The sequence below is a fragment of the Rhamphochromis sp. 'chilingali' genome, assembly GCF_963969265.1.
Source record: "Rhamphochromis sp. 'chilingali' genome assembly, chromosome: 11".
NCBI classification, from domain to species: domain Eukaryota; kingdom Metazoa; phylum Chordata; class Actinopteri; order Cichliformes; family Cichlidae; genus Rhamphochromis; species Rhamphochromis sp. 'chilingali'.
The window spans coordinates 22,198,180-22,223,818 of record NC_137938.1 but is presented as its reverse complement, the minus strand read 5'-3'; the positions used below and the strand labels follow the sequence as shown (position 1 = coordinate 22,223,818).

Sequence of the window (25,639 nt, the reverse complement as noted above, 5' to 3'; positions counted from 1 at the left end):
TTAATTTCTTTTTATATTTTGCAGGTTTTCAATTAGATAATGGACGTGCTCCCTATGAACGAATCATACCGTACTTTGTGATTATTGCTCCCTTCAATTTTTTTAAAGGTAGACTTAACAAACTGACAAACACAATAAAGCAGAGCCCTCGCCCATAACGACCAGCAGAAAAGTTGTTGGATGATAAGTCTATGATGAGACAGTGCACAAAAATTCCAGTCCACTGTGATCAACTGTCACCAATCCCTCAATAAAGTCATGTAAGCTAAATGTCAGTTTTTCCAGTGTGAGAATTCCCATTAACTCAGCATAGCAGTACTTTGCTGTGGGTGCATTCCTGGGACAGGTTTAATAAAATGATTTTCTCTATGACAAACAGAGCTAACACCTCTGTTTACTTTTATTTAAGTACGTGTAAGTGTATTACAATGGATTACATTGACTCTAACTGTTTGTTTTTTTGAACAAAACTTTTCTGACATCAAGACAGATTGGTTCTTATATAGCTCTAACACTCACTCACACACGTACACTGTTCCTATGCTTCAAATCAAATATGACTAGCCAATGGCCGATCAGATGAACGAGGGTTAAAAAAAATCGCAGTGTGTGTGTGCGCGCGCGCATGTGTGTGCGTGTGTGTGTGTGTGTGTGAGTGTGAGTGTGTGTGTGTGTCTGTGTGTGTGTGCACATATGAGCTTATGCTATCACAGGATTCAAGGTGGCTTCTTCAAACACACCCACAACAAAGAAGAAAAAACATAATGAGCTCAAATTTAATCAGGCGGCCTTCAGATATTGTTAGATGTTGCGTCGTCTCTTGTGTTCCTAAAATAAACCCCACAATGACGCACGCCACACATGAAGAGACTTTTATAAGAAAAATTAGATAAAGTTCACTGAATCATTTGAAATCCTATTTGGAATAATGTTGTTCCCATGATGATTCATTAATTAAAGGACATGAAATTGAATAAAGCAAGTGACATGCTTCAGTGACTTTTAAAATTAGTCATTTGTAAGCAAAAGACAATCAGCCAAGATCTCTGTTTGAAGGCTAAAATATGATATCAGTCCTTAACTATAAAGAAACAAACCTGTCCTTTCATATTACTTCTTTAGCAGCGGGGTCAAAGGTTTATGTTTTTGCTCATGCACACGCATGTAGCTGCTCGTATGTTAGACAATAGGCCAGAGCCTGGTTGTCCTATATAGGGTGTCATCAGCACGATCTACAGATAGAGTCAAATGGCACCCCATGAAACAAATGTTATCTGAAAGAGTGCACACTGTATACTCTGGGGCACTGTCTGCAAAGCAGTGCAAGGGGGAATGACAAACACTGCAACAAATGTGCTTGTTGTGTGTGCATATAATGTGTGTGTGGTGTATATGTGCCATAAACATCTGCTGGTAATTAATGAGTGGGAGGTTTGTGGACACATGGCAACAAAGAAAGTAGAAAGTGAGTGTGTTCTGATAAAAAAAAGGGGGGGGGGGGGTTGGGGGGAACGTGCTGCTGCGGTATAAATAGAGAGAGACCAGGAGGAGAGAGTGCATCAGTTCAGGAGGGGCACTGAGGAGGAGACGGAGGAAGAAGCAAGAAGAGGGTGGATGACAGAAGGAGGACGCGCAGAGGAGACCTGAGAGACAATACAGCATCAGAACATTTTTATACACAGTGCTGGAAACTTCAACCCGAGTGAGAGCATCAACCTGAGTACTGAGTTGATGAACCTGAGTCAGACTGATGTGTTCATGGTGTTTCTTTAACCTTTGCACTTCTTCTATTTTCAGAAATGGCAAACACAGCAAGTATGCTCCTGGCTCTACTGTCTTTCCTGAGTGCCACTGTTCCATGCTTTTCTGTGTACAGCAGTGGCGAATGCTTCTTCAACACTAAAGGTATCATATATCCTACATATGTAATTAGACACTTCTTTTTTTCTTTTTTCTTTTTTTTTGGTGCTCATACCTAATGTTTTCTGAATGTCTCCATCCACTTAGTCTGTGTGCTGTGGTTGCTCATCAGATGCACATTTTATAACAGGATTGGTTCAAAAGCTTCAGATGCATACTAATGTAATAAGCTACAAAGTATGAAGAGGTTGCAGTTTTCTTTACACAAACATTCAGAGCATCTATACCTGAGAGAAGGTAATTCAGTGAAGTGCAGGAGGGAAAAAGCTGCATTTAAAGTGGTTTTATAGCATTTTTTTTGTTCTTGTGTAGTTAACTTCTAAAACTGCAAAAAAAAAGTATTTAGCCATTTTTTTAAATATAATTTAATGCTGTGATGAACATTTTTAATATATATACTTATTCTCGTAAATTTTGAATGTAACGGCATGGAATGAGTTTTATTTAATCTTCATCTTCTCTTTCTCATGTTTGTCATTTTTAAGGGACCTGTGAACACATGGGACAGATGTACGGGATAGGAGAAAGCTGGATCACCAGTGACTGCTACCAGTGTGTTTGCATGGAGCCTTTCGGAGTGGGATGCTGTGACCAGTGAGTTTCCTTACACACACACACACACACACACACACACACACACACACACACACACACACACACACACACACACACACACACACACACACACACACCAACAAGCACAGACTGTATTTTGATGTGGCTAAACATAACTAAACACTAATCTTTCCTGCAGTGGATCTCAGCCTGTGGACTATCCAGATTGGTGCGAGGTCATCCGTAAGCCAGATTCTTGCACCAGCGTTGCAGTGATGAAAGTCAATCACAAACTGCCGTGCCTCTGGGGACAAGGCCGTCTCAGGACAGCTGCAGGGCAGCCGTGGAAATCTGACAACGATCCCTTATTTTGAATTCAGCAAATAAAACCAAAGATAACAATAGATAAAATGTGATACTTATTAAGAATAACTAAATAAATTATTGGTTTTAGTTTATCATAAACTAGTCAATTTTACACAAAAAAGCAATTACCTCCATATCTGTTTCGCCGTATTATATTAATAATTATATTTGTCATTTTAATATTTTGACGTTTGTTATTGAACTGTCACTTTAAATGTGTTACATGTGTCTGGTTCACCTTTTAAGATCAAATAAAATCTACAATATATCTGATTTATGGCTTTTTCAAATTTGTTACTGTGTCATTATTTTATATAAATATATTTCTTTGTTATTTTTCAAACACTTAACTGTAACCATAGTGTTTATAAACTGCACAATGGCTTCTCTAGCTTTCTAACTGGTATTTAGAGCAAAAGTCGGCAACTGAAGAGAGGTCAGTGTTTTGAAAATATAAAGGATCGCAATGGTTATTTCCACACTTATTCCAGCATTTTATATTTAATTTATTTATTGATTCAAATTCCTAATTTTCTAAGGTACGGTATGGTTGTGGTGTAGAAACAGCTAATGGGAGTCATTATATTTGTGCTTCTATGATCACTGTGGGTCAAGACGAGACACTCTCTGTATATATGCACAGCTAATTTTTTTTTCTTTTATTCTAAATTTTTATCAGATAGTGTTTAAAGTTTTCGAGAGTGAAACGCAGTTTTCGAACTTTTATTTTGAAAGCGCGGCGCATAGTTATGACGACACAGTAGCGAGGGTGAAGCGGTCCGGCGAGTTAATAGTTGTTCTTAACTGTTTGCTGAAAACATTGCTTTATTTCTGAGTTGCGGCTAGTTTTAATATATGCCAAAGCAACAGAGGGCAGTATAATGTGGATACTGACGCCCCAGCAGCAGCCTACAGGTAACATTTCGTGTCATGACGGCGTTTTATAGAAGCTTTATTTATGACGCTGCAGGCCGGGCAAAGTTAGCACCTTGATGATGGAGTTAGCAGCTATCTGAGAAACACTAGATTAAAGCATTTAAAGCATGGTTCACACAGGAGGCATCTGTCTGGTTAGCAGCCCGTTAGGCTGCATGTTTGCTGTGCTGTCATGTGTTTATACTCTGTGTTAATTTAATGTTGCTAAACAGGTTAATGTGTTATCTAAGCATGATGCTTTGGTTCTAAATGAGCTTATGGGAAGTTGAAATTAATGGTAGCAACTATAAACAAGACGTCAAATGATCTGAATTTAAATGTTTCCAGCAGTCAAAGTCAAAAACTCAAACCTTTTTTCTAATTAATGACCTGAATATGTAATTAATACGATTTATGTATGGATTGATTTACAGTAGGAGCACAACTTCTTACACCACAGGTAACCTGTAGGTAGAAGAGGATTTAATCGCTGCTTTGTCAGTCATGTGCTCTATCACATGACCCTCAGTTATTTATACAAAAAACCCAAAACAAAACAAAACAAAAAACAGGTTTGTTCTGGGAATTTTGATTTTACCCAGAAAACAAATATCAAAGATATAAAGAATGTGGATCATTTTGCGATAACGTTTTGTTTGTTACAAGATAAAATGTACAATTTTCTTAAAAAATTCCTGGATGCAAAACTTCAAAAGGGGATAACTTTTAAGTTGAAGAAAAGATAAGAAAATCACTAACCTGCCGTCTGTCACTCACAGCTGAGGCCTGCTATCTCCTCTCGGGTAAAGCGTACGTGGTGGGCCGAAAGAATTGTGACATTCTTCTTCCGAGTGACCAGTCTATCAGCAGGGCTCACGCTCACCTAAGTGCTACAGAGCAGGTGAGACAAGGCAGGGAAAGGATCAGGTGGTATGAACAGAGAACAAACAGTTGTAGTGTTTATATACAGTTTATACACACTCAGTGGTAACTTTATTAGGTACACAAGTGAAATCTGTTGCAATCAAATACAGCTGTGCTGTCCTGGGCTTTAAATGTGCATTTTTTACTCCCTTTTACTCATTGTTTGCGGTGTATGTAACAACACAAACCCTGCTACTGCTATGACAACAAGCTTTAATCTTTAAATCTTGCATGCTTTTATTTGATCAAGGCTAGACTAATGTAGATGCTGGTCTTAATGTTTTCCATTGCAGTTTTGCAGCTGTTTCAAAATGCTGCAGCTTGCATTTCAACTGGGAAGAACACACTATCAGTTATTTTTCTGATAGATTTTAAGATTTAATTACTTGTTTTTAAATACTTAAGTGAACACCCTCCTTCACATCATGCTTTTAGAGGCATTTAACGAAGCCCAAATCCAGGGGTTCAAATGTTTCTCAGAGTTTACCCCGTTGTGTCAGATCTGCTGCTTTACCAGCCTGTTTTAAATCTATCCTTAGGGCCTATTCCTAAACTTTAATCCAGCTTGTGCTGAGACATATTTATTATATGTAATGTTAAGGAAGCAAAGACATTTTAGTGACTTTTTTTGTCTTTTTCCTGGTTTACCAGAACATCAGTAAAAATCCTCTTGGTATTCCTTGAAGCACCAGTGAAATATTTGCCTGCATGATGACACTTTGGTGCAGAAGGTGGTGCTGCTGCGCTACTCCTACATTACTAGGCCTGAATGTAGTAAATCATGCCACCACTCAGCTGTAATTGTTGTGCAGTCTAAGAAATTCTCCATTTGGTTTTTACCAAAAGCTATGCAAGCTGTGCTGAGTGATGCACTTGCAAAATAAAACACATATGATGTCATTTTAATTGCAATTTTAAAAAACTGCTACATGCTCACACATTGTTTTGTTCTTCTGAGACTCGCGTGGAGCTCCCACAGTATTTATCAGCTGCCAAATATGGATTGTTTGGCTTGCCAGATCTGTGTGGTTTCTTGTTGCTTGCCTTAAGAAGCTTCTGAATTTGTTTCTTTCTCTTTCTGTTTACTTGATGCCTTTTATTGATACATTCATAAACCTGCTGGACTATAAAACATAAAATTAAATTTTATCTAAAATGATAAAAATGTCTATTAAAGCTTGACTTTCATTACAGTTTAACTTCTGTGCCATTTTATCTCCCTTGGATGTCACCGTGACCTCCCAAAAAGGGTTTTATTCATAATTCAAGAATGCATTAATTATTTCACATTAATATCTAATCAGCAAAGTGATGGAGTCTGGCTCATAGTCAACACATTTGGTCAGATGATGAACGCTGATAGCAATACTGAGACCGATCTTCAGTAAAGACATTGAACATGTGATGATTGCTCTCATGTATTCTGCTTTTTAGACGCTGACTCTGAAAGACACCTCCAAGTATGGTACATTTGTCAACAACCAACAGATTACAACACCGGTGAACCTGAAATCAGGGGATTTAGTGACTTTTGGGGTTTTTCAAAGCAAATTCAGGTATGCAGAAGAGATATGGTTATATTTCTTGAATTTTTACACAATGTCTTAATGCATGCTTGATCATCCAGGTAAGTAAATCCCAAAAGGTTGATTCTGTTCTGGACGTAGCGTTTTCAGTGGGAGAAATGTTTCATGGTCATGAGAATTTGCATATTAATGATCAAGGAACTGACCTCCCAGCCCATTATTCATTCAGTGGTGCTAGTTTCAGTCATTGTGCAATGTACTGTTTATAAGGTTGGGGAAACCTGCAGTCAGCTGAGACTGAAGAGGTCAATTGGATGAGTGATGAAACGTTTCCCCCACTGAAAATGCTACATCCAGATGAACAGAATCAACTTTTTGAGAACTTTTACAAAAGCTAATTTATTTATTTATTTATTTATTTATTTAGGACAGTGGATGTTAATGAACATAAATGTAAAAAAAAAATTGCATGAATGTAAACATGCCAGATTATAGCCAAAGGCTAATTTCCATCTGTTGTCCTTAAACATAAAAAAATAGACATAATAATTCATAAAAATTCATCATTCATTCATAATGGGGCGACCGTGGCTCAGGGGGTTGGGAATCGCATCTGTAACCGGAAGGTCGCCGGTTCGATCCCTGGGCTCTCTGTCCTGGTCGTTGTGTCCTTGGGCAAGACACTTTACCCTACTTGCCTACTGGTGTTGGCCAGAGGGGCCGATGGCGCGACTGTCAGTCTGCCCCAGGGCAGCTGTGACTACAACTGTAGCTTGCCTCCACCAGTGTGTGAATGTGAGAGTGAATGAATAGTGGTATTGTAAAGCACTTTGGGTGCCTTGAAAAGCGCTATATAAATCCAATCCATTATTATTATTATAATAAAAACTCCATCACCAAACTTACACATACACACCATTCTGTTCCCAAATAAAACATTAAAACTATACAACTCATACATGAGTTGTATAGTTTAGAATTCATACAACTATACAACTCATGTATGAGTTGTATAGTTGTATGAATGTATAGTTGTATGAATTCTAAAAGGATTGTTTTATCTGCGCATGCATACAAAAAATAACAAGCTCAGTTTCAACTTTGGTTAGCTATACTATTATGAGAGCTGTTTTGTCATATTATTTATTATTTGTACTTGTTTGTTGCTGTTCTTACTGTCTTGGCGCAACAGTGACCTCGTTATTTTCTCTTGGATTAATAAAACGTTCTGATTGTGGTTGGTTGTATCTCAATCACCGTGTCCTCTTTGTGTTAGTGTGGTTCATCTGCAGCCAGTCGTGTGTTCATCGTGTTTGGACAACGATGGCCAAGCGTCGCTCTCTCAGGCCGTGCTAGCTTTGGGTGGAAAGCTGGTCAGCAGCTGGTCTCAGGACTGCACCCACCTGGTTATGTCTTCTGTTAAAGTTACCATTAAGGTCAGGACCCGACTTTGTACCATCGCTAGCTCCTGTGGCATGTTTGTTCGTTACTTTTTTGTTTTTGTTTTTTTTCTTAATTAGACCATTTCTGCTCTGCTGTGCTGCTGTCCCATCGTGAAGCCAGAGTTCTTCTCAGAGCTCAGCAGAGCTGTTCAGCAGAAGTTACCGCCTCCTAAAGCCGAGAGGTACAGTACAAACCATTCCCATGGATACACGGCAACGCTGAAGCGGAGCTCAACGCCGTCTTCTCTCTGTGTTTTTTAAGCTTCATTCCTGAGATCGATGAGCCCAGCTTGAATAAAGACGATGTTAATCTTGGAGCGGTTCCACTTCGCAAACAGCTTTACAGTGGCCGGACCTTTATTTTCCTCAGCGCCAAACAGGTTAGTCACCTTTTTTTGATCTAATCACAATATACACTCACCTGCCACTTTATTAGATACACTTATTCAACTACTCTTTAACAAAAACATCTAATCAGACAATAACATTGCAGAAGCTCACTGCATTTAGGCACCAGAATTTGGTGTAAATAACAAGAAAGCATGGATCCATCCATCCTAATATTTAACAAAGACATTAGCGCATACTTCAGTACTTCTTGTGTGGCATTTATGGTTAAGTCCCATTGTGATAAATCGTATATGGATAAATAAATAAAAACACCTGACTGTGCAGATGAGGTGAGTTCTGGTGCACCGCAGGGCATTTTCACATTATGAAACCTCATCAGGGACATAAACTTATCTCTGCTGTTTGGCCTTTTCTCTTATGTGAGATGAATGAGGTTAAAGACCTAATGGATTCATCTTTTTATCTTTTTTGCATGTTTTTCTTTTGACGTGCACACTCTGCTAACTGTGATGTGATATTTTTGTTAACTTTATACAACCTACGTTGCATCCATGCTTTGCATAGCTAACTTTTTGGCTTCAAATTATCATTAGAATGTAAATAAATATGACACCGATCATATTTAGATTGTCTGCTTATCTGCTTTGCTGTGCAGCAGGGATGAAATCTCACAGGAAACTGAAGGCATGCGCACACAATGAAAGCAGAAAACAGTGCTTTTGTTTTCTCTGTAGCTCTGGGTAACTTTCCCCAGGTAGCTGAAGTGCTGGATGCTGGAACAATTGAAATAACTATGGAAACTTCACCAGGCAAAAAGAGCTTTTGTCTGGGGAGGCAAAGGAAGTGAAGGTGAAATTCAAAGGAGCCAAAAGCAATCTCTGGGCAGATATTCACTCAAGAGTTTGGCATGAGGGGCATCCTTGCTAAACTGATGTTTCTATGTTTATCTGTAGTTTATTTGTGTATGTGTGTTAATATGCGGCTCTACTGTGCTGTTTCCAGCTGAAGCGCCTTCGTGTGGCAGTGAGTTTTGGAGGTGGCAGGAGTCAGCTGCTGGAGGAGGGCAGCCTGCCTCGTGACCTGCTGGAGTCTCCGCAGAGCTGTGTGGTCGATTTTACAACAGGTGCCTCCCAAACTCTGCTGTCTCCCTCCGCAACAGAGTGGGCAAACTCTGTGAAGAGCATCGTTGAAAGGTTCACACTCCCTTTGTTCTGCAGGGTGTTGATCATTTGTTTGTGTTGACTGAATTATTTCTGAATCTTTCTCCTTTTAACACTGGCACAGAAAAGGCCTTCGAGTCATCACAGAGTCTGAAATCGGTCTGGCTGCCATCTATGCTTCCTGTGAAAAATACTGCAATCCCTCAAGCTCAGACTCAGGTGGCTGACCAAACAAAAAAAACACACAAGAGTTTCTATATTTATTTGTTTTCTTATACGTTTCCTTGGATTGCTTTGTTTCTTTTTTGTGTCTTAGACTCTGTACCAAAAGTGACACCCAGAATCCCAAGCGCCTCGCTGTCACAGAGCGTAGCTGTGGATGAGACCGTGTTACCTGCAGCATCGCAGGACATCACGGCGTATGCAGCGAACACAGAGACATCACAGAGGTTCAGACAAGCACTTACAGACACCATGATGTCCCCGTCAAAAACGTTGCCTTAGTCGTCTTCTTCATCTGAGGTGTTTCAGTTCACTTTTTTGCGTTTTCAGGATGCGGGTTTCTGAGGTCACCGGGGTGACGTCGGTAGGGGAGACGCCTGAGAAGAAGCCGCACCAGTATGCCAGTCAGCTCCGTGTAATCAGCCTCGTGGCTCAGAAAACGACCACTCAGTGTATTGTGGATGAAACAATGAGCTCGTCGCTCACCACTGCAGCAAACGCAGAATCACAGAAGAAGAAGTCTGAATCCAAGCTAGCAGGTAGCTGCATGAGTGAATCAGAAATACAGCGATTGATAGTTTTCTTACATTGTCTGAGCTTAACAGAGGACTAATCCAGCACCTGTGCTGGATTTTTACTCCTTGGCCATAAAAAATGTAGGTATAGGGTTTTGTTGTGGGTGCCGTGAATACGATAACTCGAGAACAACACGATATAGGATTTTGAAATTACTAAAAATCTCAGACGAGTTTAAAACATGGCGCCCTTGACCTCAAGGTCAGTCATCTACCTTGTCAACAGCTATGCATGTTCCAGCCTAATACCTGTTCTGCTAATATCTTTATTTTTAAAAATGAGTGTTTTTCTGTTTCAGGTGAAGACAGTTTTGACATCAGACCACAGCCATCAACTCCTAAGACTAACAGTGGCACCAAGACTTTCCCTCCGAAGAAGTCTCCTCAGAAACCAAAAATCTCTTCACAAGCTTCTCCACAGAAACAGTCGACTCTGACCACTTTCTTTCAGCCAGCCAGCAAGAAAAGGTAAATCTGTGTTTAGGATTGAAAAAGAAAACCCACAGCAGGAAATCACACTGTTTAGATTTTTTTTTTTTTTTTAAGTTTTGAAGACAAATGTGTGACTGTTTTCTCTCATGGGACCTCAAATTATGACACTTCAGATCTTTGCAAACTAATCTCTGATATACTGAAATAAAGAGGAAGTAGTACCACATGAAAGGAATATTTTTCATATATATATATATATTAAAGAAAAAAACATTATCTATTTCTGCCCATCTCTCTCTAATTTATCCTCTCATCCAGGCATTTGGAGGACGAGCCCTCGGCTGTCACGTCAGAGCCAAAGCGACCTGCACTAGCATCATCCGTCACTGCTCGGGCACCACACACCCCGGCCATGTCTGAAGAAATCCCCCCACTTACACACAGAGGCCCTGCTACTGTGTCCCAGACTCCACTCGGGTCAGCAGCTGATTTGTTCGCAGGACGGTCAGAGGCTCGCTCAGAGGAACCACAGAGTAGAAAGAGGAAGGAGATGGAAGATGTGATACAGATGGAGGAACTGGAGTCCATTATGTCTGAAGATATGGACTGCTTTGATGAGCAACCCTCAATTAATCAAGGCCAGCAAGCAAAACCTGAGCACAGTTCAGCTAAACAGAAACAAGTTTTAAATACTGCGGAGTCTTCGAGCAAGAGGCAACGTGTCCACCTAGAGAAAAATGGGATAACCAATCAAAGGCCACAGGCAGGTTCGGAGAAAGAATCGAGTTTGCAGAAGAACAGCCAGCGATCTGAACAGCACGCTGTCCGTATTAAGACAGAGCCAGCTGACCCAGCTGACTGCACAACGGCTAATCGTGGGTCGAGTAAACTAGAAGAAATGTCATCAGCCAGTACGAGTAAAGATGTGATTCCTTTTGAAGAAGATGATGTGTCCTTCATTGAGGTGAGGAAAGATGATTTACTGTCTGTAATTCAGTCTGCAGACAACTGAAGCTGAAACTGAAACTACATCAGTATACCCAACTATAACCCAGCTATGTTTGAGAATGATTATTTCTCAGTTTCCACCTTCTTTTTTTTAGGATTTAGAACTACTCAATGCAGATATTCCTCAGCCTAAAGAAGAGATTAAAAGCCCTCTGAAACCAGTTGTGATCAAACAGGAAGTCCAAGTGAGTTGTTCTCTTTTCCTCCTGAAGACCAAGCTCAGTTTTCTTGCTCATTTCTAGTAGAAGAAATATTTTACGCTTTATATATGTGACTATATTAACAGTGTGTATTTAATGAATCTCAAAGACCTATCAGGTAGGGGTGGGGTAAAAAACAACCTGATACGATGTAGTATCGTGATATTGTATCGATGCAGGGCCAACAAATATCGAGGCTTGAAACTGAAAAATGCCCAACACTTAGCTGGACAATAATAATTCAGAGCTAACTAGTGGTCCAGTCACATGAGTAAAAATCAGACCGCAGATTGATATGGCTGGTTTTAGTGACAGTGATGCTGAAGTGAGATAACTTTATCTTATTGAATAAACCAGATATTGATAAAGTTGAACTTTTAGGAAATAATTTGCTGTTGAAAAGAGGTGATAAATCATAAAAATATCTTATTGCAATACTCGGTATATTACAGCATTTTAGAAATCGCATTGGAGCATGCATGGCCTTTATTTGAAGCTGTCTGTCATCCAGGCGTTGGTAGTTTAGCCTAAGCTTGTCAGGGTCCATACTGCATATAGCCTGAGCACTGTGTTTCTGTTTTAGCTGCTGTTTGATACCATATAAATGTCTTAGAAAGAAGCCTGCCTGACAGAAGTGCGTTGTTGCAGGAGTCAAAGATCGATGAAGACCTTCCTAAGAAGCTGCTGTTGGTGGAGTTTAAATCTCTCACCGTGGCAGCTCCTCCCAAAGCCAAGCAAAATCAGATGCAGGGCAATGGCCACATAAAGAACTTCAAATGTTTCCGCAAGGTCAGCCGGTGATGACCACACACACACACACACACACACACACACACACACACACACACACACACACACACACACACACACACACACACACACACACACACACACACACAGCAGAGGCTCATTTCAAATGTAAAATAAGTCATTAAATAAATTATTCAGTTAATTCAGTTTTCCATCCAACAATACGTGTCACCCCCTGGGTAAGTTAAAAAAAGACAACTCACATTTCAAGATATGAAGTGAAAGTTTAAAAATAAAAGTTTTTTAATTGTTTTAAGTATTTTTGCATAATCAGTTAATCTTTTTTTTATAAAATTTCCTTTATTTTTAAAGATGTTTTTCTGAGTTTATCAGATGTTCTAATTTGACTTTAAGACCCGACAAAGACCACGTCTGTGGTTTTGTTTTTTTGTTTTTGTCTGTGACACAGAGTCGTGTGCCGGGCTCGGAGGGCTTTCATCACATTATTGGAGGATCTGATCTGCTGGTTCACAACCGGGGCAAGAACTCTGATCTGGATGAATGGTTGAAAGATGCAGCTGAGGTGCTGTCGCCCCTCTTATTTGTTTATTATTTGATTTATGACTTTGAATTGAATGAATTTTTGTCTGTCTCAGGAGGAGCAACAGAGCAGGAGGGACGAGACCATAGGAGATGATCTCTTTAGGTGAGAAATGGGATCTAATAATCTGTAACGAGACCACATGAAGTAGCCTTGTTATTCCTTTACAGTGTCCTTAAAACGCATCTATGCCTTCTGTGCCACGATTCAGCTTTGACAATTTTATTTTGGCCGCTTCTTCGGTTTGTCATACAGATTTAGTATATTGTTAGCTTTGCTTGTTTTTTGTGACCTGATGTCTGACAACAAAAGGGACAGGCCAGCTCACCAGGGTTCTCAAACTTTGGACCTGATCTAAGAGAAACCCGTGTAAAACTCGGAACAAGTCAAACACTAATGTGTTGACTTTTTTTTTTGCCTGTCCTGTTTGGCTCTTTTGCCATCAGAATTGTTGTCTAAAGGCAAAGAAAGATGCCCAACGGATTTACTTTACCAAATGGACCATCCCAGCCTTGCTGTATTGGTCTATTTGATTCACCTTTGCTTTTATTGTTTATTTTATTTTCATTTGCTGAACACGGGACAGACTTGACTGGGGAAAAGAAAGAGGAGAAAGAGAGAGGGAAAGAAAAAGAGCAGGGAAGAGAGACGGTGATAAAGGGCAAAAAGCAAAAACCAACAAAACAAACAGACAAAAAATACATATATCAATCACCTGGATCACCTGTTGAGAAAGAAAAAAGAGAAAACAAGCAAAGAAAAAGAGAGCAATATAATAAACAACATCATCGCGATGATCTGTGTGAATATAACAGTAAATATTAAATATTATTGTGCAGCACGTAACATCGACAGCACACAGTGTGCTTTGAGGTAGGAGCCAAAAAGGGTGTAGTTTGTGTGTGTGAGCACCCGTGTGTACACCTGTGAGCATGGACGCGCTTGTATTTAAAAGGTTCCTTCATGTAATGATCTGCTAGAGGGTGTGGGGGGGCCACAGCCCCGTCCTCCTGGGCATGAAGCAGGTATGGAGGAGATCAAGGCTCCAGACATCCAGAGGCCCTCAGAGCACAAGAGACCAAGGAAGACCAACGGAGGGGCAGCCGCGCCACTGTCCCAGAAAGAGCTGAGGAGAGTCCCAGATGAGGGGTCACTCAGCAGCCGCGGAGCAGAAGCCAGGGGGGGTTGCAGTGACGTGCCCGTGAGCTCCGCCGGCAGCCAGCTGTGCCAGAGTGACCGAGCCCCAGGCCAAGAGGCCGAGGGCACCCCACCCCCGAAGGGGCCCGAGCGAGCCCCAGGCTCCAGGCCCCGACAAGCAGCCACCTAGGGATGGCTGGTACGATACCAGTACCAAACCAGTACTTTTGAAACGTGCCGTTGCTTAAACGGTGCTCGAACCGGTGCTTAAAGAATGGAGAACACACACTTTGTCCAAAAACCTCTCATGTTTAGCTGTTTTTTTGTAAAAAGATAACAATTTTAGCCTTTTCTGCAACTAGAGGGCATATATGGTATCACTCTTGGCTGGAAGCAGTGCTTAAACAATGGAAAAAACACAAACTTTGTCCAAAAACCTCTCATGTTTAGCTGTTTCCCTCTTTTTCTTTGGTTATTTTAGCCTTTTTGGCCAGAGTGAAGGGAGCATCTGCCATCAAATAAGAGGACAGCCGCATGTAGCTGTGATGATGTTTGCTAGTTCACCTTACGTGCATTAATGTAATAACGTGGTTAGCCTACTCAACATAAATCACACACGAACAACATTAAGCTACTCACGCAGAGAAGAACGGCTGCTGCCATCATCATACGTCATCATTTCTGCTACACTGGCAGGGCTAGGGGCCAGGACTCTCCTCTTCGGGTTTTTGGGGGATGTTGCTAACTCCGGGTCCGATAACAGGCAACCCACCTGCAGTAGATGTGCTCGGTGTGAGGTCTCGCAGCAAGCTATCAAATACAGCGCATTTCTTGGCTTTAAAAAAAACCCCGCTATGCGTCGCCAGGTGTTTCATCGGATTCAAGGTGTTACCTCCTTTGACAGTATCACAGTATCAGCTTAAAGCACTTGTTGCAGGCTGCTGAGTTTGCATCTTTTGCTGTGAACTACAGCCAGACTTTTGACCGCTTTGCCTTGGGCATTTTTAATCTGTAGCTCTGCTCTAAAAGAACGTACGTACCTGGGCCCGCCTATTATCCTTGGAAAGGTAAAATGATTGGCTAGAATTCAAAGTGTATGACATCTCAGGGGGAAAAAGCACCGAAATGTGCACTGCTTTACGGTCTGGTTACTACCGTTTATGTCGGAACCGGTGCCATAATGGCACCGGATACCGGTACCCATCCCTACAGCCACCAGGAGTGAGCCGGTGTGTACCTGGACGCCCATCCCCAGGGCCGTGCAGATCGTAGTAGTTTAAAGGGGCGGGGGGGATGCCTCACATCCTTCACAATGTTATTTGCCTTACTCCATCCATGGTCCCTATAAATGCTTTCTAAGCTTGGTAATGCAATTCCCAACAGCTTACTACCTCGTGCTGCTGTCTTGCCTCAGAAGCATTTTCAAACCAACAAATGATACAGCAAGTAAACACAATTTCAGTAAAGGCACAAGAAAACATGTGATGCATTTTAAAATCTGCTTAGAAAGATAAAAGTTTCCTTGAAAACGATGTTCTTTGTTGTGTCTTACTATCCACGAAGAGTCCTGTTTCAGTCTATAGTCGAGCACAACTCAACTCCAGGGAGCTACTCATGTGCATGTTTGTGACCAAACTGGTGGTCCAAATGATACCAGGAGGATGCCTGGATGTTGCTTTTTAGAGGTTTTCTTGTTGTTGCCTCTCCTGTGCACCTCTTGTTACTTTAATGTACTTTAATGGATTCACACTGGATAATACTTCCTACAAAAAGCTCCAAATCCTTTCCCAGTAATTGTTGACCCCGTTGTCATTCAAGTGAAACCTTCACATCTCTGTCTCTCATAGAAGAGCTGTTTGCTCTCATCCATGACAGCCTGGGAGGTAAAAATACTCCAAAGGTTCTACGAAGCCTCAGCTGCTACACTCAGGAGCACAGGACATAATTAGCCGAGAATTATGGATACGGGGCTTCAGCAGCTCCAGCTTAACCAGTCAGAACCTAGAGATTGTTTCGTCACCACCGTTGCCTGGGTAACGGGTGATGTAAGCCGGCGCTGGTTTTTTTTCTTTCTTTGACTAAGCAGAAAAGAGACCGTCTGAGATTGATTTTGTGTGTGTGTGTGTGTCAAGGCTGAGTTGTTTGATCACTGAGTCATGCTCAGTCAGTCATGCGTAGTCAGGGAACAGACTCTGCTGCTAAGAAAACAGTCCAGTACCTTTTTTTTTTTTTCAACGTCTAAACCAAGTTTCCAGACGTGGTTTATTGGGAGCTTGTTTGCTTTGAGCTGTTCAAACATTGTCCCCGTTTTACAGGGCTAATTTGGGCTGTTTTTTATTGTTTGTTCAAAATGCCTCTTAGGACATTGAGGAGTGATGCATGAGGAATGTTAAAAGCCCGTACTGAGATTGTGTTTTTGTGTGTGTGTCTTTAGGTACAACCCCACCAAACTAAGCAAGAGGAGATGAAATGCCTTCGTTTCAACATCCTCCAGAGGGGATTCATTTCAGAGGTACAGGAAGTATCAGCCCTGTGTGGAAGGACTCTAACTTCATGTATCTCTTTATGTTTGTATTTCATTTGTAAGTCATTGTTTTGGTTGCTGTTCCTGTTCTGTTTTTTGTTTTTTTTTAGCTCGTCTAATTAAGCCACTGACAGAGGAAATGTAACCAAAAAAATAGTCGCATGTTCTGAGTTTTTTTTTTCCAGTTTTTATTTGTCAATAATAAAAAACATGGCATACAAAACATTAAAAATGCTTCAGTTGTACAAGAGTGCTTCAAAACTCTACATGCTGAAAGCAGCTTTTCCTTCACTTTGAAGTTTAAGACCCAATGTGTTCCCTGGTTTTAGCAGAACTACAGTAGAAACTCCAGAGAGATTCAAGTGTTACCGTTTCTTGAGCGATCTCTAGAGAGCCGACCTCGCAGGCACTTTACCAGATATAAGACTGTTCAGATAAAGAGTCCTCGTGCCAAGCATTTGTTGGCCTTTCTGTGCAGATAACTAAATCCTACCTGCCCCCACATAATCACAGATAGTGTGGCTTATAAGTTAAGGGTTAATTTGGCATTCAGCATGAATTGTGCAATAACAGAAGTTGTTTGTTTTTTTTTGTAGTGGGCTACAGTGTGGCAAAAGTAGTCAGGAGACTGCCTTCAAACACAATTTGAAATAATAAGGTTACATAGCTTAAGTTTTTGATTCCTAAGTTACCTTTTGAAATCTGTACAAGTCTGAACAGAAAATATAAATAATCTTGTTGCTTTAGAAGCTATGATCAGGTGTGTCTTACCCTGATGTAACAGCCTCATATTTTTCTCTTTAAGTAAAGACAGTAATCTCCATTTTTGAGTCATTCAGCCCCCTGTGTCGTCCTTAAATTCACTCTTCTCGCATCTGTCCTCGTAGCTTTACTGTCTGTTAACTCAGCAGCTGCTGCTAGGCAAAAGGTCATGCCTGCATGCATATATTTAATATTTATATCAAAACAGTAGTCCAAGTACATGAAAATAGTTCAAGGGTATAACTCAGGTGGAACACAAGTATCAACATTTTCACTAGTTAACTGTTATATGAGTGTCAAAACAGTACTGCTTTAAGCTATTCTGTTAGTGGAAAAAGTAATATGACTACGTTACATCTTATTTAGTAATGCATTGCCCCCGACACTGACTTATTTTGTACTGAAGGGGGGCACATCACATCACAGTAAAGAAAGCATGAGCTGTGCGTGAGCGGCAAAAAAAAATATTCATGCACATTATTCAGACAGGGATTAAATTAAAAACAGGAATTAAAAATTGATTGCTATGGTCACTTTTTAATAACCTTTCTCTTATTTGGCACTTAACAAAACAGTCATGGCTGTCTACTGTGATAGTGTAATGGTAAATGGGCAGACATGAGGTGCAATCAAAAAGTTCTAGGACTGCGCTTGTAAAACTCAAAATGCTTGCTTGACTTAAATTTGGTCTATATCCCCCTTCAGGGTTAACTTCCTGTGCACCGCTGGGCTGCTGTCAGTTTGACGTTATTTTTAGGTCGCTTTGTAGCGGTGTCAATTTTGTTAATAAATAATTTTTAGTTTTTGTAAATAATCTTCTTTCTGACAAAAACTTGGGGTTCGGGTTTGCATGGTTCGGGTCTCACTCCTCACCTGATGCTCTACTTCTGAGCTTGGAAACTATGGACTCTACAGTGACATCTGCAGGATTGTACTCAGACATGAGTGAAGTTGGTTTAAACAGAGATTTTGAAGCTTCGTGAAATCACAGACTTTGGACTCTCAAGAAAATATTTAAAAACAGCGCCCTGGAGATGTGCAAGAAGAGGATCTTGAAGGAGAGATCTTTATTTTGTTGTTGTTGTTGTTGCTTATGAGCCCACCCCAACTGGTCACGGCAGATGGCCGCCCCTCCCTGAGCCTGGTTCTGCTGGTTTCTTCCTGTTAAAAGGGAGTTTTTCCTTCCCACTGTCGCCAAAGTGCTTGCTCATAGGGGGTCATATGGTTCTTGGGTTTTTCTCTATTGTAGGGTCTACCTTACAATATAAAGCCTTGAGGTGACTTTTGTCGTAATTTGGCGCTGTATAAATTAAAATTAAAATTGAAATATGTGCAACTGTTTGATTGTACCATGTGGACATGTATAAAAGTAGAGCTTTTAGCAGTATAGCTCTACGTGTCAATACAATTTAGGAAAACGGCAGTGAATATTTGACCTGTTTGGTGGATCATGTTTCACACCATTAGTAAAAATCTATTAAATTAATATAATGATAGCTCAGTATTAAATCCTGATATGAGATTATGTAGTAGGCTTTTTAGCCCTTTAAAACACCATCATCAAATTACATAAATGCAAATGGATTAAATTTTTAAATAAGAAATACTGGATGGTATAACTGTAAAAGTGTGTATTCTGCTGTTTTAAAGCTCTTTAGCTCCATATGGCTTTAGATTAGGGTAAGCTAGTGTTTATTCTGCCCAGATTTATTTTTTAAAAGTGCAGTAAGTATTGTAATTCTGGTATTTGAATAAATACATTATCAAGGCGAGACTCATTACTCTTTTAGTGAGATTTGAATTAATAATATATAATTGCCATTTATTTTCAAGGGTAAAGTTAAAGACTCATACTGGTGTTTCTTTTTTTTTTTCCTATTCAGTGAATGTTTTCTTAAATAATTCTCTGAGTAAAGATAGGAAGCGTGCATCTAAACAAAAATAATGTTAGTTTTTGGCTGAGGTGTTTCACACACTGACTTTGACAATACTTAAAAAGGAGAAAAATGTGAAACACCAGAATGAGCTTTTAATAAACCTAAGTTTTTCCATGATATTTGAGTCCAAACAGTAAAATTAGCAGTGGATGTGCAAGAATACATTCAGATCTACTTTAAATTATTTGCATAGAAAACCTTGGAGAAGCAGTATAACTGAAGCAACAGGTCAAATTTATCAGACTATAGCTCCAACTACCTGCAATAGCAGCTAAAAGCAGAAACTCCCGTAGCAGGCTCAACAATCAGGAACATTAGGACTTCTGAAGCCTCAGTCACACTAGAGTAAAAATATGATGGCAACCTCATTACAACAAGGAATGATCTGTGGTCACTGGTGATTGGGTTTAATTATTTTTCTGTCAGCAACCAAGTGGAGACCCAGAGGCTGAGCGTTGAACATACTAAACTTCTAGCAAGGTGGCTGCGCAGGTTGCCATGTGGTGTTTTAAGTTCTGAATTCACTAAATTACATTGACAGGTATAATAAATAATAAATACTCTGACAGGGTTCAGAGTAAATAGGTGGTTCCTGGATTATTTTTCATTGAACAAACCCCCAAAACATTCCCCTCAGTTTTTTTCCCCATATTTCACACCCTGCATTGGATAATTTGGAGAGCCCTGATATGATGCCGACACCTCCAAAGCCCCAACAGATTCTCATTCTGGGTGGCACCACCATCCAGAATGAGAATAAATATTTTAGTGGCAACAGATTTGAGACTTTCACCGATTTTTCACAGTTTATCTCTGTATTATCACAAACAAATTGCGCATGATTTCCTTCTTGACCCAAACTGATCCCAGATTGGCTCGGTCACTCACAAAGTTGCTTTGAACACACCAGCTGATTGCGAGTAGTTGCAGACCTGGTCCCCATTTTCAAAGCAACCATCTCAAAGGCAACACAATTGCAAGTTCATTGCAGATAGTTGCAATACATTTCTATTTTCCCTAGTGTGACTGTAGCCATGAAACTGTTGGGTTACAGCATGTCATAGAACAAACACTACTTGTGGCTGAATTCCAGTTTGTAGGTTTTGTAAGTCGGACCACAAAACCATCACTTACATCAGTAAGTTGGATGGGAATTAACAAGTGTCCTTTATTTTTTAGTTTTCCCTACAAGCTAAGCTAAAAAAAGATTTAAAGCATGATACAACATCGAGTTAAGCATTGTTAGTAGATGAATTGAAGACACATGGTGAATGAATAAATAACCCTGATGAGTGTAAGGTCCTGTTCAGTTATGAGGTTACAGACTGACTAGAAAACGTTGGCACACAGTAGCTTGGACATATGGGGACTTCACATGAAGTCAGAAAAGACTCTTGAAAGTTGTCTTTTGTTTCGTTAGAAACAAATTAAAGTACAACCATTGTCTTTTTTTGGTCTTAAAAAGTTGTAAAAATGCTTTAGCTTTGATGAGAAAACACTGCATTAATGAAGAAAATATATTAAAAGTTTCTCCTCACCTTTTATATCATGGTAAAAGGGTTTGAAATGTGTGCCCTAAGATCAACGTGTCAAACTCTTTTCCTCATCGTGTTTTCACATTATGTTGTTTCCTCCGTTGCTGATGAGCTTCCCTTTCTTCTTGAGTCTCTTCAGCAGACAGGAGGCGATGCCTAACGCGCCACCCTTCAAAAAGCGAACAAAGTTGTCACCCACCAGTGGCCCCATGGCAAACAGACCTGGCTCCTTGGTGCACTCGAAAGTGTAGGGGTCGATATCTATTGGATTTTGCTTGCAGGAGATGGGTCTTGTTGGATCCTGACCCAGGTACTGGCCTTGCCCCTTCAAGAAAAATAAGTCTGGGTTGGTCCCAATCAGAACCAGGACCATGGAGATCTTGAATGCCTTGAGGGAGTTGTTTCCCTGCAGCAAACACTTCATGTCAGACTGGAAGGACACCACACAGTGTTCGGGGAAACTGGTGTAGTCAGGAAACAGGTTGATACTAGCGTTACCAGCCACATTACCCGCAGCAAGCTGAGGCTTTGGGCACATCTTGGCACATACTGAAGAGGCAATACTAACTGCCTGGGGTCTGTTAGAAACAGAAGAGGGAGCCACGTTTGTGTAAGCCTGAGAGCACATCATGTTGTAGACTTTGTGGTACTCTGGGTACAGTGTCTTGGGAAGCTGCTTAAAGATGAGGTCTGAGTCGTCGATTCTCTTGCGAAAAACATGCAACACTCGAATGTTGCTGTTGCAAGCACACAGAACTGCATCGGCAGCGCTTAAACCAGCACCCACGATTAGAACGGGATCGGAGTTCTTATCCAGTTTCCTCTGGCTAACTGCCAAGCCTAGGTCTGAGATACTGTGGGACACAAAAGGCAGATCCTCCCCCTCTACACCCAGTCGAACTGGTGAGTCGGAAGCACCGGTGGCCAGGACTACATTTTCAGCAAACAGGCAGAAAGGGACGTGAGTGTCGTTCTGCACCTGCTGGTATCCCCTTACTTCCCAGAGAGCCCCCCCTCCTCCACTCATTACGCACACTTTTCCATTTCCCTCAAAGCTCTCATTCACTCCATCTCCCACCCCTCCATCTCCTTGATGAGTGTGACCGTTTTCAAGACCTTTTCCCTCATGCCCCCGGTAGAGTTTCTGGATGGAGGTCACGTAGGTGTTGTCAACAAAGTTCTTTTGAAGACCCTTTAGCTTTACATAGTTACAGTAATAGGATGAGATCTCCTCTGGTGTGGCTCTGTCACTGGTTACATCCCTAGAGCAACAACAGAGACAAAGAGGAGCAATAGTACAGAACCGAACTGAAGCTTGAGCCATATCGTTGCTGTAAACCTTCTCCTCTGTCATTACCTGCGTTTCCCGTTGGTCAAGTCTTTGTAGTTGACCCCGGGGAGCTCCATCCAGATGCCAAGACTAATAGTCAGCATGGAGCCTTCCATTGCCTGAAGCGATGAGAGAGGGAACGCCATAGATTATACAGGTGAAAACAAAATGGCTGACTTTAAATCAAGATCAAAGTTTGTTACTTACATGCCAAGCACCCCCAGGTGTTCCCCTGCCCAGAACCAGATGTGGGATGTGTTGCTGCTTGTCCCTCCTCCACTGAAGGACAGAAGGGAATTTGTAGCCAAAGTCAGCATTAGGATGCAGGAGTGTGTCGAAAAGCACAGCCACCGGATTACTTGACCTCCCCTCAAGACCTTCACTCAGATATTCCAGATCCTGTAAAAAAATAAATATATAAATGAGGAAAGTCATGCCTATGAGGTACCAGACTGACTTTGGCCATTTTTAAATAAGCAAGGATTGGTAGTTGCTTTGTTTTTTTACCTGTTCGGTAATGGGTAGATGCTTGGTGTCCTGTAGTTTCCTGTATAATATTGGGTTTGGGTGGACAGTTGCTGGGTCTAAGTACGGCTTGTATCCACTCAGCAGGTAGGACAAACAAATACCCGATGGCCCGTTGCCTAAACATAAATCCACATTTGGGAAATTACAGGATAGCATTGCAAAGAGGCACAAGGTGATGTATAATACATGTTAGGTTGAAATGTGTGCTTTTTAAGCAGTTTTCAAACCTGCAATGAACATCTTGATGTTTATGGAAGAAGGTGCACATGACAAAGAAATAGATGAACTGGCCACAAAACCTTTCTTATTGTGCCTACTCAGTGGTTCAAAGTACATGTGAAGAGGTTAAAGCTCCAGCAATACTTATCATACAAAAAACAACTATATTGCTTGAGTTTTTCATCTTGCTGCGTTTACAAAAAAGGAATGATCCTCACACAGGACCTCCCTATTCTCTTTTTTGTCTTCTGTGAAGAGCATCTTGTCCTGATTTTCCCAACTATTGATTTGTGCCTTAAAATGTGTGCATGATTGAAGGATGTATTAGTTATGTTAAACCAGTGAAAGGTCAGGCAAAAAGTTTACCTATGATGACCACAGGGACGGTGGGTGGGTGCTCTTGTGGCAGAGTGGTCTCTTCCAGGAGAGGCATGGCTGCAGCCTGGGCCAGAGCCGGCACTGAGGAGGACAGGAATAACAGAAATGTGAAGAAAGTTCTAGAAATTTCTGTAGCTGCGTCCATTCAGTAGTGAACTAAAAGCAGAGCCTCATTTGTTCTTTGTCCCACTGTTTCCATGCTTCTGGGTCAAATTATTTGAACAGGTTCAAACCAGCATACTGTCTTTTTGTCTGTCAGAGTTGTTGTTGTCTTATGTTAGCTTAGATTCTGTCTCCGTCGACCACCATCAGCTGACTCAGAAACACACACTGGGGGGGGGGCTTTATTCATCCTGTTATTGTGCTTTCACGCACAGCTATGGCCCTCCCTGTCTGTCTGGGGCTTCACACACGTGGAAACACCCCGCCACAACACAGCATGCCCCCAGTTTTTCTCATTGCCGTCCCGCCGTGTCCACAAACCCCACGTCCTACCGCACATGGCCCGGGGCAGAGCTAGCCTCTGTTAACCCCGGCACTGCTTTCCAGACAAAAGGGACTTCTAATCAGATTTATGTAGGCCTGGGTCTGTTGTGAAATGTAGCCGTTGAGCATGTGTACTGTGTGTTTGTGTGTTACGCGACAGTGCCATTGTGTGCCCGCCGGGCAGCAAATCCCCCCTGATCACTCCTCCGAGTGGGCCCTAATCCCACTGGGCCTGTTTATGTCTTTACCGCCCCTTTCAATGGCAGCAGGATGAGAATGTGGTCCTGGCATGCTGACAGATCAAATCATCAGAACACCCGCTCCTCTCATAGCCCCCCCACCTCCACCCCAATATACACACTCACGCTCACTCCCGCCAAAACATTACCCAACGGCTACAGCAAACCAGTGCCCACTTGCCCCACTTTCATACCAACCAAAACAGCGCCCACACTGCCTTTGTACATCCCAAAAGTCTGGCACATGTCCCTTAAAACTCCCCGCCGCCCATACAATCTGACTCAAGTCCAGTCTCCCCCTCTCTCCCTCCCCCCTGTCTGACCTGTGTCTATAGACCAACCAGTTGTCTTTGGTTGTCGGCTTATTTACCCTCTTCAATAAAAGCAACGGGATTCCACACATTGCATACCGTATCCATGCCCCCAGTTGGCAGACTGATACTGTTCAGGCCTCTGGTTGATCTGACAAAACAAAAACACCCGTGTGTGCAGTTGTTTTCTTTTGTTTGAAATTTCACGCACAAACCAGTGCTTATGTTATCCCACAGTGGATTTATGTTTGATTTTATCAACAGATAACAAATAAAACTGGACAAAAAAAATGTAAAAAGCCACTTCCAAGGGCTCACAGAGCACCTGTGCTCTATAATTTCTACATGATGCCACAGCAGCACATGATGCATCATGAGCAAATCATGGAGCTAGATCTGTGGGCTGCATTTACTGTATCTTTGTGATCAGATATAATGTCATTCAGTGCGCAAAAACAAACAAACAAACAAACAAAAAACCCCAGTTCGGATAATCCAAAAACGCCGTTTTAAGTTCAGTGAAACTTCGACAGCACAAGTCCTTAACACAGAACAGACCAACATCCATAGTTTAAACGTGACGATAATAATAATACGCCCCAGGTGTTAGTGCGCTTCATCCTTTTGGGGTTTGTTTTACTCTCTTCCAGCCCGTGTACGCGCCTACGTGTGCGCGTTTGCCAGCGTGTAGGACGCACCATACTTTTCTAGAACATGGTGCACGATGTACTGTTAGCTACCTACCACAAACAACTGAAACTTTGTGTTAAGCCTTTACAGCTTCACAGGAATGGAATGAAAAGCATGCTAAGAAATATTAGTGTGTATAAACCCTTATGTGTACACTACGTCTCACAGCAGGTTTAACTACACCCTCCTCTTTGCAACTTGAGATCATTTTGCACGGACCAGTCTGCATCTCACTTAAGAAAATTAGATTAAATTCAAAACAGGGCCGGGCTGGTTATACACGGTATCCGGGGATGATGCTGCAGCACGCGCTAAAGGATGGAAAGAATGATGCAGCAGTCTGGTACCCGATCGCAAACACCATCCTCATGGACCAGCAGCCTTATATCTTCCACTACACCGCTGACTCCGGGAAGCCTGCGTCCACTGAATCTCAACGAGCACATGCTACAGCCGCTATTACACCATTATTGCATAATTTAGGTCAAACATACACATGCGGCCACCCGCATCACTCAGTAACAGGATCTCTTACCGAGCTGTGATGTGTGTCAGTATCTCCCGGTCTCGTCCAGTTATCACGACCCACGGCAGCGTTTCAAATCGTATAAATAGC

General features: G+C 41.5%; 3 protein-coding genes across 4 annotated transcripts; 2 read left to right on the top strand and 1 right to left on the bottom strand.

Annotated features, from left to right (window-relative positions):
- The first annotated feature begins 1,568 nt into the window (after positions 1-1,568).
- On the top strand, positions 1,569-3,108 carry LOC308405964 (prostate-associated microseminoprotein-like). Its single transcript, XM_080896782.1, has 4 exons — positions 1,569-1,702; positions 1,798-1,905; positions 2,406-2,514; positions 2,675-3,108. The coding sequence occupies exons 2-4, from the start codon at positions 1,800-1,802 to the stop codon at positions 2,847-2,849; spliced, it is 390 nt and encodes a 129-aa protein (XP_080752908.1). The 5' UTR covers positions 1,569-1,702; positions 1,798-1,799; the 3' UTR covers positions 2,850-3,108.
- A 497-nt stretch (positions 3,109-3,605) lies between these two features.
- Positions 3,606-16,857, top strand: nbn (nibrin). Its single transcript, XM_080896431.1, has 17 exons — positions 3,606-3,756; positions 4,536-4,657; positions 6,115-6,236; positions 7,483-7,642; positions 7,727-7,830; positions 7,911-8,028; positions 9,002-9,192; positions 9,284-9,378; positions 9,476-9,608; positions 9,712-9,920; positions 10,256-10,424; positions 10,707-11,352; positions 11,492-11,581; positions 12,245-12,385; positions 12,816-12,929; positions 13,003-13,052; positions 16,519-16,857. The coding sequence occupies exons 1-17, from the start codon at positions 3,723-3,725 to the stop codon at positions 16,550-16,552; spliced, it is 2,532 nt and encodes an 843-aa protein (XP_080752557.1). The 5' UTR covers positions 3,606-3,722; the 3' UTR covers positions 16,553-16,857.
- Positions 16,858-18,713: 1,856 nt separating this feature from the next.
- osgin2 (oxidative stress induced growth inhibitor family member 2) lies at positions 18,714-25,639 on the bottom strand. 2 transcript variants are annotated; one of them, XM_080896433.1, is made up of 6 exons: positions 25,559-25,639; positions 23,286-23,378; positions 22,680-22,816; positions 22,380-22,571; positions 22,200-22,291; positions 18,714-22,104 (listed from the first exon to the last, which is right to left on the bottom strand). In XM_080896433.1, exons 2-6 carry the CDS (start codon positions 23,350-23,352, stop codon positions 20,922-20,924), a joined length of 1,671 nt encoding a protein of 556 aa, XP_080752559.1. In that variant the 5' UTR covers positions 23,353-23,378; positions 25,559-25,639; the 3' UTR covers positions 18,714-20,921. The 2 variants fall into 2 exon arrangements, with proteins under 2 accessions (XP_080752559.1, XP_080752558.1); XM_080896432.1 differs by lacking the exon at positions 25,559-25,639 and having other exon boundaries at positions 23,286-23,618.

Coding starts and splice junctions, on each gene's coding strand:
- LOC308405964 (XM_080896782.1), top strand. CDS start 1,800: ATGGCAAACACAGCAAGTATGCTCCTGGCTCTACTGTCTTTCCTGAGT. Junction 1,906..2,405: donor ATGCTTCTTCAACACTAAAG/GTATCATATATC, acceptor GTCATTTTTAAG/GGACCTGTGAACACATGGGA. Junction 2,515..2,674: donor GGAGTGGGATGCTGTGACCA/GTGAGTTTCCTT, acceptor TCTTTCCTGCAG/TGGATCTCAGCCTGTGGACT.
- nbn (XM_080896431.1), top strand. CDS start 3,723: ATGTGGATACTGACGCCCCAGCAGCAGCCTACAG. Junction 9,921..10,255: donor GTCTGAATCCAAGCTAGCAG/GTAGCTGCATGA, acceptor TTTCTGTTTCAG/GTGAAGACAGTTTTGACATC. Junction 11,353..11,491: donor ATGATGTGTCCTTCATTGAG/GTGAGGAAAGAT, acceptor TCTTTTTTTTAG/GATTTAGAACTACTCAATGC.
- osgin2 (XM_080896432.1), bottom strand. CDS start 23,442: ATGGACGCAGCTACAGAAATTTCTAGAACTTTCTTCACATTTCTGTTA. Junction 22,817..23,285: donor CGTCCCTGTGGTCATCATAG/GTAAACTTTTTG, acceptor ATTTATGTTTAG/GCAACGGGCCATCGGGTATT. Junction 22,572..22,679: donor ATCTACCCATTACCGAACAG/GTAAAAAAACAA, acceptor ATTTTTTTACAG/GATCTGGAATATCTGAGTGA.